We start from the raw sequence: 15,545 nt of genomic DNA, 5'->3' as shown, positions 1-15,545 counted from the left end.
AAGTTACTTTATTTAATTACTTAATAATAATTATATAATAATTTTATTTGGTTTTTTTGTAAAGACGCGAATCAACGCCCAAGTGGCAGATATTTTGCGACAAGCGGAGGAGAAAGGCGAAGAGGTGAGCCTCGAACGCGCAGAGGAGTATGCGATGCATGACGTTCTCGGGCCACGCCGTGATTGGGATGTCGGGATAGGACCCACGACCCCAGTTGGGGCTTTGAGTGTGGCTCGAGCTCAAGATGGAAGTTCGTCTGGTTCGTCATCTCAGTCACGTGCCGATCCAGTACTGTATACCGAGTTGCAAGCTCAGTTGGCAGCACAACAAGCTCAAATGGCCGCACAACAAATGCAGATGGAAGAGATGCAGCGACAGCTGCTCTCGTTTACACATATGCATACTCAGGCTTCCCCTACGCAGACATCAGCGCCAATGGCTGATAATGTGACGCCAGGTTCTGCGGAGTTTCAGCGAGATCGTCCTAGTGGTAGTGGCAGTGGCCGAGGAGGAAGCAGCAGTGGCCGCGGAGGCAACTTATTTGGAAGAGGAAATTCCTCTATAGATAAGTTTTATAGGCAAAAACGAAAATAGTTAGACTTGTATATTTTTATATTAGCGAACAAACTCGTATTAGTTGTTTGTATATTAAAAATATTTTAATATGAAATATTAATTTCTAATTCTAACTATAATTCTATTATAATTCTAATAATATTAATTTCTAATTCTAATAATATTAATTTCTAATTCTAATACTTGTAAAAAAAATTTAAAATAAATTGGGTATCAGGTGCGACTAGTCGCACCCAATACTATGGCGGGAAGGGTATCAGGTGCGACTAGTCGCACCCAATACTATGGCGGGAAGGGTATCAGGTGCGACTACCGCACCCAATACTATGGCGGGAAGAGTATTTGGTGCGACATCTTGCACCCAAAAGTCAAATTCCCGCCTTATTCTAGAGTTCCCACGGAAAAAATAGGTCCGACTTCAGGTGCGATCAGTTGCACCCAATAGTGTCGCACCCAATAGTATTAGCTGCGGACTATTAGGTGCGACTACGTCGCACCCGATAGTACTATCGGGTGCGACTTTGTGGGCATCAGGTGCGACTTTTGCCGCACCTGATGCTCATATTTGTAGTAGTGTGAAAAGTTGAAACTTTTGTTATTTTACTAATCAATAAGTTTTAAATGGTTATTTTATACAATTTTTCTTTTTATTATTAAGGGCTCAGAGCGTGCAAATCATACAGATTGTAGGCCGGCCTGCCACACTGCTGTGATTAAAAGGTAAAGTGATACTTCACACGTGTATTTTAAATTTCCATGTGAACAATAAACCTCGTATAATACTGATGTAGGTATAATAAATTGTGATGTTGATGTGCGAGAATAAGATATAGGAACAAAGAAAGAAATTTCATGTAAGCATAATTGGATAAGACGAAGGTATTTTTGTATCAAAATGGAGTTAAGAACCCTAGATCTCACTAATCCATTCGGGTTTGATTTCCTTACCAGGTTTCTCGTGAATTTGGACTCCTCGGCGTGCTAACACTCTTTCCCGGCGTCTCTTTCTCGGGCGGTGGACACGGCGAGCTCGCGGCGGAGTGCTTCCTCGGCATGGACGCGCGGCGACGTGGCTCGGTGGCTTGATGGCGCGCGAAGAAGAAAGGAAGGAGAAGAGTGAGAGAGAGGATGGCGGTGATGATGAGGCTTGGTGACGGGTGAAGAACAAGCTCGGGGTTTTTGTTTCCTTGTCTGGTTCTTTCGGCCGAGTGACGTGAGGAAGAAGAGGGAAAGAAGAGAGAGAGAAGAGAGAGAGAGACCGAGAATGAGAGAAAGAGAGAGAGAGTGAGGGAATGTGAGGTGGCCGAGAAAGAGAGAGGGAGAGTGGATTAGGAGGCTACGTGGCACTCTCACGTTACGCCACGCGGGTACAAGTGGTCCACTCAAGTTTTGACACGATTCTCTTAAAACGACTCATTTTCCTTTTTTTCTTTCAATCTCGTCCTTCAAAATGTTGCACATAAGTCCTTTTAAAATAAAATCTCACAATCCTGTCCTTAATTAATTAAAAATGATCTTGAAAAATAACCGAGAAAATTATTATTATTTCCCGTTGTCTTGAATATATTTAAGGGATCTCGGAATTTATTTATACTCTTGAGACTTTTAAATCTCCGAGTCTATTCCGAATAATTTTATTCGAAAATAATATCGAGTTCACTCGAATATTCTCATTTCGAAATTTCATCGACCTTAAATATTATCATTTTCAAGATATTTAAAATTTAAGGACGTCTCATATGCAACAAGAATTTGAAATAAAACTCGTCCATTTTATTTAAAGCTCCTCCGCTCGTTGGATACTGTCACGACCGTGATGAGATGATCCTCGTCTACGAGTACATGTCCGAAAACCCCCCGCTGACGTGGCAATGCCGCCTCGAGGCATGCGTCGGCGCCACCCGTGGGCTCCACTACCTCCACGCCGGCGCCAAACACGTCTTCATTCACCGCGACGTCAAGACCACCAACATCTTGCTCGACGAAAAGTGGGCCGCAAAGGTCTCGGACTTCGGCCTCTCGAGAGTCGGGCCCACCACGATGTCCAAGGGCCACGTCAGCACCCAAGTGAAGGGAAGCTTCGGGTACCTCGACCCCGAGTACTACCAGTATCAGCGTCTTTCGGAGAAGTCCGACGTGTACTCTTTCGGGGTGGTGTTGTGCGAGGTCCTCTGCGGGCGGCCGCCGATCCTCCACACCGCGGAGTGGCAGCCTGACGTGAGCCTGGCGAATTGGGTCAAGAGCTGCCACCGGAACGGGACGCTAGACAAGATCGTGGACCCCAACCTCGCCGGTGATATCACGCCGGAGTGCCTCCTTAAATACGGCGAGATCGCCATCAACTGCATGCTCGACAACAGTGCCGGTCGGCCGTCGATGAAAGACGTCGTTTCGGCGTTGGAGTTCATCATGCGTATGGGCAAGAGCGACGACGAGGTCGCTTTGGTCGACGACACGTTAGAGATAAGGAGCGAGGGTACGAGTGAGAACGAATTTACTATAGAAGAGTCCATTGAAAGTATTCTCTGATGGCATGTTTGGTTGACTGCAAAATGTAGGAATGGAATAGAATTCATTAAAAAAAATGGATCCTTGACAACCCCAAAAACTATATAAGACATTCATTATATAACTCTGTCCATTTCTATTGTTCATGTAGGACTTCGTCTTTATGGGATTAGGTCCTACTTATGGGCCTATCAACTTTAGGCCCAGTAAAATGTTGAGTGACTTGGGCCTTGGAAGCTCCGGGAACAATCTTTAATCTAAGAAGGTTCATTTTAAGCCTTCGTGAATCCCACCTAAGCAAGCCCGCGGTGAGGACCCGATACGAGGTAAAACCTTGTTTTGAGGAGTAACATATGAGGTTCTCTAATGAAACACCTCAGACAAGGAAAGATCAAGTGACGACGATTGAGCTCCTTGGTCCAAATGAAGACCAAGTCTTAAGGAGCACGAAGCAGGACCATGTGGACGACTTGTGCGGCCATCAAAGACGTTAACTTCATTTCGAGCGGGAAGACCAATTCTAGAAGACGTGTCACATGATCCGGGGACATGGGTCGGGTCAAGATGACCTAATGCTAAGGTTTTTGGAGGACGTGGATCTCTAGACCGGCTATGAATAGAATTTAAACACATATTTTATTTTTACTCTAGACGTACAAATTGAGAATTGTTGAATTTTGTTTATCAAAAGAAGTATTACCCTTTTTTATATTTTACGTATTGTAATCCCTTTTGAAATTTATATAGGATAATTTTTTTTTTATTGTTCGTATTTTTCTTCTCAAGCTCATAATGCCTTCAAATTCATTGCGAGACTCGAGATCCAACATTTCCATATATTTTACAAATCAACTAGGAGAGAAGTTACATTTCTAACCCTTCGGCATATGAGGCGAAATTCACTTCACCATCTAAGCTCATGGTTTTCTATTTATTTATAGACGACATGTTTTAATATAACTAAATAGACGTTAAAAGAAATATTTAAATGAACGAGGGATCTGGGTTCCAACTTGAGCTCTGCATCAGGGTTAGTCTACATGTCGAAAATAGAAACACTTTACCATGGTCGCTCCGGGATTGGTAGAGGCTCGATTATACCTGCCAGCGAGATTGGCTTCAACCTTCCCTTTCTCTGGTTCCTAGCCCCAGGCTTCCTTCTAGGGTGGGTTCTAGAGAAAATTCCTATTGATTGAGTTGCCTACCCACTTCACTACCTTTCGAGAAGACCGAGACGAGAATCACGAGCTACCTTCCCTTATGCCTTTTGTCCCGAGATTTAATCTTCCCTAAGCCTTCAAAACTTATAGTCTCAAAGTAGTCGCCAGCCATGTTTATTTTTCTCTGGGCTTGATTACTTTTGTAGTCGCCGGTTATTTTTCTCTCGGCTTCTTCAAAATCTCATCTCTTCACTTCTTTATGGTTTTTTTTAATTCAATGAAGATTAAAACAAAATAATTGAAGAATAATAATCTTTCAAAGCTTACAAAATTTACCAAAACACATAGACATAGCAAAGAGTCGCTGAGACAATGGCTGGGAGGTGACGCCGGAGCTGGGGATTAAAAAATGGTGGAGAAGTTGGAGCCGCGAATTTCATGGGATTGTCGCGGCAAGAAGCGCAAGCTTTAACCTCAAAGATGTCTTATGATCACGTCCATTGCGACGGCGATCAGAGCATCTAATAAGAGAAATCATGAGATGATATGTATTTTTTCCCCCTTTAAAATGTTAAATAAGTGAGAGTAAAATCGGATTTTTTTTAAAATTTTAAGGTAAAAAGTATATCTTAATTATTAACAGTAAACTATGAATTCAAAAAATCAAAATCGACGACTTATTTCACTTAAATACATAATATATGTCTTTTTCCGTTAACTAAATCAATCTATACAAAAGTATGAACCCAATATAAAAAAAAATTCGAAAATTGATCATAAAATTGATGACTATTTTGTTTTCTGTCATTCACCATACCATAGTGACACTGAATGTCCGTAGGTTTATTTCATTACAAGATTTGTCATTTTTTTTTATTCACAATTTTAATTTTGGAAAATTTATGACGAAACTTCAAAATTCCGATGAAATTTCAAAGAAATTCAAAATTTTAACAACTTTGTGTCAAACTTCAAAATTTCAGATCACTACTTTCTCCAAAATTCATATATAAAAATTTAATTTACAAGAAAATTCAATAAAATGTGTGTAAAATATAATAGTTGAATTCTTACAATATGGTTTGGATATCGAAGTTCCTCTAAATTTAATATAAATGGATATGAAAAAAATCAGATTTAAACTTAGATTTCAAACACGATTAATAAATAATGAGATTTAGTACCAACAATTTTGTATAAACGCATGATTAACACGACATGATATTGATACAAACACGAAACTGTCATCCCAAAAATTTATCCTCCGAGCTCAAGTCAAATACTCGTTATACTATGTGTTTTAATAAAATATTTCGCTTATTGTTAATCTAAATTTTTTGTTGATTTTTTATTTTGAAAACTTTAAAAATGACAAATCTACCATCTTAACCCGTATATAAACACCGAACTTAATTTAGTGTTTATATATATCATCATGACTCATGAGAAGTAAAAAGTTTGACGTTTTTAAGGCAATCTCCAATGGTACTGTATAACTTCAAATATAGCGTGAATATTCCTCCAACCACACTGTATAGTGCACGTCATTTATACCGTGTGATACATTATCCATTTATATTTGGCGTGGGTAATGTATCACACGGTATACCTTAAAAAAAATTTAAACATTCGTTTTATTAATATAGTTGAATATCTAATACATATATACACATATACATATATATTAATTATATAAATGAGTATAATACAATCTGTCTTTCAAATATTTTGTTTTTATCTAGAGTTATTTTAATGAAATTTATTTTTAAATACTGTAATATTTATTTCAAAATTTTATTATTTTTATTTCTAGTATATTTTAATTTTTGTTAAATATTGACATGTAAGAGCTAATTTAATTAGTTAATTAAAAATATAAATTATAATTATTTATTAAAATTAATTAATAAATAGATTAATTAAAATTACTAATATAATTATATAGAATAGTGTTTTTAATGTACAATTTAGTGTTGGTGGCTTGTGGTTGGAGTTGAAAAAAAATTAGTGCTAAAACACAAAAAAAAAAAATTGTGCAATTTCAACATCAAATTTAATGTTAGGGTTGGAGATGCTCTAAAGTATTCTTACATTAGTTAAATATATTATTTTGAAAAAAACTAAGAAGTACATAAATTAAGATGGAATTGAATTTTTCGGAGAAAATTATAGAAGTACGAGACACGTCAGACTCAGATCGTTCATCTTCGTCCCACTCGTGTGCCAATCTCTTTCCAAATATATCAGAACAACTTCTTTAAAACTAGAATTCTTAAAAATAATAAAAATTTAATCATTATAATCTCCTCTCTTCCACAAAAAAAAAAAAAAAAAAAAAAAAAAACCCTTAGAAATGAAATCTACCGAACCCCCCAAAATCGTTTTTGTTTTTAGTGACGTCACGCTGACGAAAAGCAAGAAGAAGAACACAACCTTGGTCTCATAAATTCGTTTTCGATTTCTCTCCGCCAAATGTGAGAATCAATTCCTTCTCGCTAACTTGTATTGAATTACTGATACGCTCAACAATTTATTTTTTTTAATCCCTCAATCTTGCAGAGTATAGTTTTCCGAGTTTTCTTTGCTTCGTATCTCTTCTTCACCGCCGGTAAGTTCATTTTTTATTATTATTTAATATTTTGGTCATTTCCGAATTTGTAATTTGGCTCTATCGATCTCGGTTATAGTCAGATAATTCCGTTGTATTTTTTTTATTTTTTTCATTTTGGGGCTTTACTGTATCAGAATCTTTGTTTCAACGAACCTAGCTTTTTTTCCGCAGAACAGACTTATATCTAATATGATAATAACAATAATGTGTATCTCCATTATCTTCATGTTTGAAAACTCTGCATTTCGATTTTTTTTTTCGGTAACTAGTTTAATACTGTACTTTACATTGAGAGCTTGAAAAATTTAAAAAAAAAAATTAAATAAAATCCTATATCGCTGTTGCTTGTACAGGTTATGATGTATGATTGAGATCAAGAAAGTTCCCGAGCCTTGATTCCGATCCTGGGGATATAATCGTATAAAAAAACAATACCGATATCGTCCCCGAATGGAAGGAAGAGAGGCAACGAGCGCTGAGCCGTTTTCGTGGGTCGAAGAATATTCCAACTCGGAATGGCAACAAAACCATTCGAACCCGTCTTCGTCGAGGAAGAAGAAGCGAATCGAGTTCGCTGGCTGGGGATCGAAGCCGTTGATTCGGTTCTTGGATTCGATCGGACGGCCCACGAGCCAACCTCTCTCTCAGTTCGAAGTCAACGCGATCGTGACCGAGTACGTCAACAAAAACCTCCCTCAGAATCAGAACCAGCCGAGCTACGATCTGTACGGCCAATATTGCTCGATCAAGACCCAGCCGGCGAAGAGGAGGAAGAAGATGAAGAGGGTCGTGTGCGATGAACGGCTGCGATTGCTCTTCGGGAAGAAATCGATCGCCCGCAACATGATCTTTACGCTGCTCGAGCGCCACCTGGCGGAGGCGAACTCGGAGATCGATTCCGACGCGAGCCTCTCGTGCGATGGCGGCGGCGGCGGCGGAGAAGACGAGGAAACCGAAGCGGTTATTAGCGGAAGATTGGTTCCCGAAATACCCGATCCGATGAGCCGTGGGAGTCGTTTCGCTGCCGTGATTCCCGAGAATCTGAAGCTTGTTTATCTGAGGCGAAGCCTGGTCGAGGAGATTCTGAAAAAGGACGTAGATTCCGAGACGAAGATCGTCGGAAGCTTTGTGAGGATTAAGTCCGATCCGAGCGATTGCCTTCGGAAATATTCTCACTGTCTCGTTCAAGTCACGGGTAAATTTCGATTTTTTTTTTTCTAATTAGACTTGAAATGTATTTTCAATATTTTTGTTGTTGTTGTTGTGAATGTGCTTTTAGGTCTGAAGAGAGTCTCTGAAGCCGCCGATAGCAATGCCAAGATTCTACTTTTCGCTTCTGGTTTAATAAAAGACATTCTCGTTTCTGATCTTTCGGATGTAGATTTTTCTCAGGTAATCTATCTTTCATTTTGAGTTCTTTTCTACAATTTATGTTCAGAAATAATGTAGGCTTTTTTGGACCCTTAAACCAAATCACAACCAGCTAAGATAATAATGTGCATTTTTATTTGTTGGGTTCTTGTTATAAAAATAAAATTTAAACTTTAGTTATTTAAAAAGACGTTCAATTATTTAGGCGAATTTCATTTGTAACGACAATCAGAGTTAGTCCGATCCTGACAAACTTATGTTCTGTTGTTTTATTATTACTATTCTTATTATTTAGACTAATTCTCTTGCTTTTGAGTTGAGGCTCACACCCGGATAATTTCAGGAATGTCTAATTTCTATTTTCTCGAAAATCACCAGGAAGAATGCGACGAGTTCAATCAAAGAATAAAAGACGGTTATTTTGAAAAGCTCACTGTGGTAAATTTTCTGTTCCCACTTCTGAACCATTTCTTGTTTGTATAAGTATGTAGATTTTATTGGTCCTTCCTTAACCCTTCTAAACTCACCGGATAACTCTACAAGAAAAAGGAGTTTTGATTCATTTAACTGTTACTATTTTGTTATATATAATTTATTTTTTCTGAATTTGATAGGCGGAGCTCCAACGCAAGGCTAACATATTGCACGAGGATATGATAAATCATGTATGTATCGAATTCCTTTATACTGAATATCGGCTATATAATCGAATATCTTAGCATCATAGAATATGCTCGAAAACAAGAGCGGCTTGAAATTACTCGAGGAAGATAAATGATAGCTTTAATTAGACGTCAAAAAATATGTTTAGCACTTAAATGTAAATTTGATACCGGAATACCCTTGTTGCATTTTGTTTGGATCAGATCGCAACCTTTTTTTTCTTTTTTTTTCTGGTCCGTTGCCTGATTTGAGTTCAGAAATTTTCCATGCAAAAGAAATCGTATTTTGCTGTATTTTTCATTACAAGACATTTTTTTTTTAAAGAAACAGTTTGCTTTGAAATTAGCCCTCCATGTTTACTTATTTGCTAATTGTATATTAATAGTGGCTTCCTCGAGAACTCACTTTATTACAGATGCTAATCGACCGAGCCAATGAAAAGGGATGGCGAAGAGAATATCCTTTTTACACCGCACCATTTTATGATAGCGTGTTGAATTGTTAAAATAAAAGAAAAAGAAAGATATCCAGGTTTTTCGAAGTCATGTAATATTGTAGATTATTAAATTAACGAGCTTTTGTTTGTGGAATCTGTTGATCCTTGACGTCCGTCGATTTTTCTTACTCTGCCCGAGTACCTGGATAGATTGGAGTTACTTCAGAAAAAAGACGAGCAAGAGCGGCTTTTGAGTGAGATTCCGAAAATAATCTCAGAAACAATAGAACCCGAAGTCACAGAAGAAGTAAACCAAGAAGACGATAATACCAATAGTCCATTGCGATCGATCGACGACAAGAGAGTTTCAGAAGCTCCTCTGTCCGATGATGGTGACGATGACTTTCACTTAACTTGGGCCGGATATAGTTCTGAAGGTACCTTTCTTCTACTTGTTTAATACTCGTATTTTAGACCCGGAAGGGTAAATTAGTAATTTACTTATTTAATTTCATTTTTATTTTTATTAATCATATATTAGTGTAATAAATTATGAAATAAGTCATAGGTTCACAAGAGTGGTGTAAGTGGAGAGATTGGTTCTCCTCGCAAATTGTTAACCGAGTTTTATCGATAATATTAGAAATTTGTTTTCTGAGCTACGCTGGCTGTTATAATTTATACTTTCACTTATAATAAACTCGATGTTGACACCAAATCTCTCACTCTAGATTACTCTAGTAGGGAAATAACTAAACTACACAGCTTAGAATTTACTATACAATCACTAATTTACCCCTCCTGAATATAGGGACGATTCTGGCTTAGAATCTCATCGTTTACCTGAAATTAATATATCACTTTTTTTTCTTTTTCTTTTTTTTTTTTTTTTTGCGTAGAATTGCAGCCTGAAGAGTCCTTGCAAGAGGGCACGAAGGAGCTCGAAAAATCTTCAAAGGAGAACTTTGTTATCGACGACGAGACACAAAGTGTGAATGTCGTCGAGAACAAAAGTAAGGAGCTAGAAAAATCTCTGATCACGAGCCTCGATATTGACGACGAAGCGCAAAGTGTGAATGTCGTCAAGAATAAAAGTTCCGAGACCGAAAAATCTCCAAATGAGAGCCTCGATATCGACGACGAGACGCGAAGCGTGGATGTCGTCGCGATCAAAAGTCCCGAGATCGAAAAATCTCCAAGCGCGAGCCTCGATATCGACGACGAGAGGCAAAGCGCGAATGTCGATGAGAGCAAAAGTCCCGGGATCAAGATTTCCTCTGCGGAGCCACAAATAATATATTTAAGCGACGAAGACAAAGCTTGTTCTCCGACCGCGAAGATCGAGCCTCAAATAATATGTTTAAGCGACGACGATGACGTGGAAGCCAAAGAGCCGCTTAAAGCAGAGACTTTTGATGACAATGCGGTGATGTGGCACTATATGGACCCACAAGAAAAGGTTCAAGGCCCTTTTTCGCTCGAGATGCTCAAGCGATGGAACAACGTCGGTTATTTTCCAGCGGATTTCAGTATTTGGAAAATAGGTCAAAGCCCTGATGAGGCTTTGTCTTTGAAGCTCATTCTTGGCAAACAAGTTTACTCTAAGCTTGGAGCGAATAAGATTTAGCTTGTTTCTGTGATTTATGGATGTTTGCCAATTTTGGTCTTTGTTGATACTTGTTTTGGATTTTGATTTATCTGTTACTCAAGTGTAAAAGCAATTTGAATTGTGTAAACTAGTGATATCAGGAAATGCTTATGAGTTTTCACAGGAAACTTTGTTTTTTTGTGTTTTTTTTTTTTTTTTTTCAGAGTAGAAATCATTTCCGGTAACTTCTTTTTCAAATTTAATCCCTCAAAAATCTCATTTAATTTTTTATTCTTTTAAGTAATTTTTTTTTCTTTACTTGTTTATAGTTTTATTTAACTTTTTTTTTTCACAGTATACAGTTTCATTTAGCTGCTTTTCCCAGTTTGCGATTTCATTCAGAATAGGGACAAGATCGTTTGAGAGTCTTAAAGACTTGTTAATTACAGAAGAAATTACCATCTATAATTTATTTATAAAATAAAAAAAATATGGTTATCCTCAATTCACATCTTTTTTCTTAAATGAATACATATCAACATACCATTGAAAACTTTTTTTTTTTTTTTTTTATGTAAGAAATTGACTTATTTCAATTAAAAACACCCCTTTCTTAATCGGCTGGACTAATTTAATAAATATATTGATAAATTATGCTTCTAACAAAATGATATTTCAGTTCAAGAATTCATTCATTCTTCTTCTAATTCTAAATACAAAACTTAGACAAGTGTAGTTAAATTCTACTTGCTTTGAACACCACTTCTGTTCCTTTTTCTGCATTGTACAAGATTACTTCCCATTTTTTGCTGCTTAAACTTCTGAGCCATTGTATATACCTGCACAAGTATTTTCACAATCCATATATTGATGGTCAAATATCAATCTTCAAGAGACTTCATAATTTCAAAAATTAATCTATTTTGACACTACCTTTCTCACACTAGATGTCAATCCCATGCTTGAAATTGCCTTAGCGTCCACAAATTTCCAAGCCAACTCTTCTTTCTCAATGTTTTTAACCACACTCTTCAAACCACCTTTAAGCCAAAAATTTAATATCAATGTGACATTAAATTTTAAAAAAACCCACGAGAAATGTTAAGCCGCGATTACCTTTGATATGCAACACGAACAACTCGACGTATATCTTCAAGCGAATGTGACTAAAAACGTGCACGAACTCTCCGACGTTTTCCCTTAGCAAAACTCTACACGTCTTTCTCGTTGTGTCGAGCCCAAATCGTTCGATCAAATGCCGGTCCGTCGCTTCCTTCCTCGATTCCGGACCGGCCTCGCCTTCGAGCCGAGCCGACGGGAATTCCCAGAGCCCGGCGAGCAAGCCTTCTTCGGGCCTCTTCACGAGAAGAAACTCGCCACAATCCCCGTCCTCGTCTTTCACTATTTCCAAAACGCAAACCGCCGAAAAATCCTGTCTTTGTTTGGTCTTCGGGACTTTGGAGGGATAGTCCGTGACGAGCGCCGAGGCGTCGTCTCGGGCGATCGAGAGCGCTCGGCAATGATCGGATATCGGACAATCCGAGCATTTCGGGTTCAGAGGAGTGCAAAGGGTCGCCCCGAGCTCCATGAGGCCTTGGTTGAACTCTCCGGGCTCAGAGGGATCGACCAATTGAGCCGCTAATTCCCTATTTAAACATCATTCGAATTCCACTAATTGTCAAAACTATATACACGGACGGAGCCGAAAATTTTAAATTAAGGGGACTAATGTGCAAAAAAAACAAGTTTAGAGGCTAATTTGTAAATTTTTAAGATAAAAAACGTGTAGTTTTTATTTTGAAAGCACCCCCCGGAGCCTTAAATAAATCCGTCCCTAACTATATACGATATATTAGCGGATAAACCAAGATATTACAAGCTTTCGAGAGGCTTGAGATTTACCTGAGATTTCGGAAGCGAAAATAGCAATGTCAAAGATTTTTGTACAATAATCAGTCTCAGAACCTAGGCTAAATTGCAATTTTTTGCTGATATCTTGTAACAAATTTATGTAATAAAATGGTAATAAACAAGGATTAATAAGTATTACTTCAAACTCACCAAATTCTCTTAACAGTCGAAGAGACTTTCGGATTGGCGGAAATAGCCTTCAGTCTCGTAATAACTCGAACGACATTCCCATCAACCACCGGAGCCACCTGGGAAATATAATACTCAATCTTCTCAACAATTTTCCGCATTGTATGAATAATTTTTTTTTTTTTTTTTAAACTCACCTCTTTGAAAGCAATCGACGCAATCGCTCCGGCAGTGTAGTCTCCGATGCCCGGAACTTTCCGCAGCGAAGCTACATTTTCGGGAAAACGACCTTCTTCAGCAATCATTTTGGCTCCCTATGATATGAACAAACAATTCCAAATGCAAACCTTCCTTTAATCACACGCAATCAGGATTTTATTTTGGAAATTATACAATTGGTTAAGCATAATAGCCAAAGTTTCAAGCTTTCCATAAAATAGCCAAAACAACATCATCATAATTTTTTTTTTTTACAATAAATTAAAAAACTTTAATGAAACCTAGTACTTGAACATTTTAGCTATTTAACTAATTTTAGTAAAGCTAAAAATTTATATGACTAATTAGCTAAAACACTCATTTATTTTAGGTTAAAAACTGTAGTAATAAGAAAAAAAAATTCATGACAGGCGATTCATTTCTCAAACTTCTCAAAAAGCGGTAGTTTTGACAATGAACTGAATATCAAGCGAATCGTGGAATTGACCTCTAGAAGGTACCGAGCTCGGCGGTAGTAGCCGAGACCAGCCCACATTTGGTTGACTTGATCGAGAGAAGCCGTGGAAAGGTGTTTGATTGTCGGCCATTTGGAGAGCCAGCGATTGAAATAGTCAACGACGGTCTGAACTCTGGTCTGTTGAAGCATCACCTCCGAGACCCACACTCTGTACGCTCTCACCTCCGCGTCTTCCTCGGCGAGTCGCCATGGGAGGTCTCGGCGATTCAGAGAGTACCAACAAAGAAGAGACGCTCTTATTTTCTCTGCTTCGATTTCGCTGAATATGTCTTCAATGTCTGTCAACGACGATCCTCTCATCTCTCTCTCTCTCTCTGAATCGCGCCTTTGCTTTTGAAATGCCTTTGTATAATATATTTGGGATTATTTGAGAAATTTACCTGATATTTAACAAAATATTATGAATGGGCTTGTTATTTAGAAAAATTTGCGTCAATCTCACAAATTCGTCGATTTTTTGCATTTGTGTCACAAAGTTGTTGCATTTGTATCACGTAGTTACATTCGTGTCACATGTGCAAATTTCAAATTACTCTCTCTCATCATTTAATCTTTTTATTAGTTACTCCATGTCTTCTGAATTTTTACAATACCTCATTAAAAATCACTTCATCTTCCTCTAAAACTTTATAAAATTTTTGCGTATGACTTATTTGCAATTGAATTGTCAATTTGTTACATAAGATACAAATATCATATGTGAAATTGGGTTTTTGACTTATTTTTATGGACAAAAATGTCTTGAGAATATTAAGCATTATTTTTCAAAGATTTTTTTAGCTAGTTTACGATGATTTGTGATAACCTAATTAGATTTTTTTTTTCTTCTTCGATAGTTTATGATTGTTTCCGATGACAAGCGTAGTTAAATATTTTCAGGGGCATTTTTGTCTAAACCAATGAAAAAGTCTAATTTTATATTTTATTTTTTCAAATATTAAGTTCATATTTTGATATTTTGTTAATTATTGGTTTACACTATAAACTTTCTCTTTTTATTTTTCAATGAACAAGAGTTCAAATATATCTTTTCTTTGAGGATTCTTAATTGATTTAAAATGGTGATTTTTTAAAATGAGGATTTTTAAAGTTTTACTTTGAAAAATTTGAACCATAATTTTTATGTATGGAAAAAAGTAGATCGAAGCTTTTTATTAGATATCACTCAAGAGTACAAAAATTATACATCGTCTGCTAAAGAAGACCTCAAAACACAATTGATTCAAGACTAGAATCGAAGAAAAGTGCACTATATGTACGCTTTCAACGAAAAGAAACACGATCACACTAAACATCGAACAACTCATCGACTCTTTCATAAACCCTCATAAATTAATTAATGAACTAAAACTCTCAAAGAACACCAACTCTGATAAAAGACAAACGAATACTTGTCGTGCCAAGATTCCAATTGATGACTCAAATGGTTAACCAGACAACAAAAAGACTGTGGGCACTAAAATAACATACACCATTATTTTAAACTAGAACAAAATAACAGAACACAAACTGAAAAACAAATGATAAAATCCTCATTCTCAAACCATATTTGACCATTGTGAATCTTCTACAACAAGGACCACCGATTTGTCTATATATGGTTTGATTCCTCGTTGTTTGAATGATAGTGTTGCATTGTCGTAAATTTTATTTTTAAATTATAGAGCAGTGGTGTTAAGTTTGTAATAAAAATGCAATGACTAAAGTATTGATTTAACATAAAGATTTGTTGTCGACGAAAACATCAACATTAATATAACCCTTTGGTCGTAGATACTCCACATCTCCAAGAAAAAAATTTGATTATTATATAGAGCATAAATATATGATTTATCTAGGATCAAAATGAGCTCCA

General features: G+C 37.0%; 2 protein-coding genes across 3 annotated transcripts; one reads left to right on the top strand and one right to left on the bottom strand.

The window, feature by feature from the left end:
• The first annotated feature begins 6,573 nt into the window (after positions 1-6,573).
• On the top strand, positions 6,574-11,102 carry LOC149394709 (uncharacterized protein At5g08430-like). 2 transcript variants are annotated; one of them, XM_089615902.1, is made up of 9 exons: positions 6,574-6,719; positions 6,805-6,853; positions 7,210-8,051; positions 8,136-8,248; positions 8,606-8,665; positions 8,842-8,892; positions 9,276-9,346; positions 9,516-9,763; positions 10,253-11,102. In XM_089615902.1, the coding sequence occupies exons 3-9, from the start codon at positions 7,307-7,309 to the stop codon at positions 10,951-10,953; spliced, it is 1,989 nt and encodes a 662-aa protein (XP_089472028.1). In that variant the 5' UTR covers positions 6,574-6,719; positions 6,805-6,853; positions 7,210-7,306; the 3' UTR covers positions 10,954-11,102. The 2 variants fall into 2 exon arrangements, with proteins under 2 accessions (XP_089472028.1, XP_089472025.1); XM_089615899.1 differs by having other exon boundaries at positions 10,226-11,102.
• Positions 11,103-11,539: 437 nt separating this feature from the next.
• Positions 11,540-14,033, bottom strand: LOC149394708 (HhH-GPD base excision DNA repair family protein). Its single transcript, XM_089615452.1, has 6 exons — positions 13,661-14,033; positions 13,152-13,268; positions 12,976-13,073; positions 12,031-12,560; positions 11,848-11,954; positions 11,540-11,753 (listed from the first exon to the last, which is right to left on the bottom strand). Exons 1-6 carry the CDS (start codon positions 13,988-13,990, stop codon positions 11,658-11,660), a joined length of 1,278 nt encoding a protein of 425 aa, XP_089471578.1. The 5' UTR covers positions 13,991-14,033; the 3' UTR covers positions 11,540-11,657.
• Between the last annotated feature and the right edge of the window lie 1,512 nt (positions 14,034-15,545).

The sequence above is a fragment of the Urtica dioica genome, chromosome 5 (genome assembly GCF_054948205.1).
Source record: "Urtica dioica subsp. dioica isolate 48M chromosome 5, U.dioica_male_clone48M_v1_H2, whole genome shotgun sequence".
In the NCBI taxonomy this organism is placed as follows: Eukaryota; Viridiplantae; Streptophyta; class Magnoliopsida; order Rosales; family Urticaceae; genus Urtica; species Urtica dioica.
The sequence above is the reverse complement of the archived record's forward strand: the minus strand, read 5'-3'. Positions and strand labels throughout refer to the sequence as shown.

Excerpts from the sequence above, each read along its gene's own strand:
- LOC149394709 (XM_089615899.1), top strand. The coding sequence starts at position 7,307 with ATGGAAGGAAGAGAGGCAACGAGCGCTGAGCCGTTTTCGTGGGTCGAA. Across the intron at positions 8,249-8,605 it reads CGGATGTAGATTTTTCTCAG|GAAGAATGCGACGAGTTCAA; the intron begins GTAATCTATCTT and ends GAAAATCACCAG. Across the intron at positions 8,893-9,275 it reads ACGAGGATATGATAAATCAT|TGGCTTCCTCGAGAACTCAC; the intron begins GTATGTATCGAA and ends GTATATTAATAG.
- LOC149394708 (XM_089615452.1), bottom strand. The coding sequence starts at position 13,990 with ATGAGAGGATCGTCGTTGACAGACATTGAAGACATATTCAGCGAAATC. Across the intron at positions 13,269-13,660 it reads GAGCTCGGTACCTTCTAGAG|GGAGCCAAAATGATTGCTGA; the intron begins GTCAATTCCACG and ends TTCATATCATAG. Across the intron at positions 11,754-11,847 it reads TGACATCTAGTGTGAGAAAG|GTATATACAATGGCTCAGAA; the intron begins GTAGTGTCAAAA and ends ATACTTGTGCAG.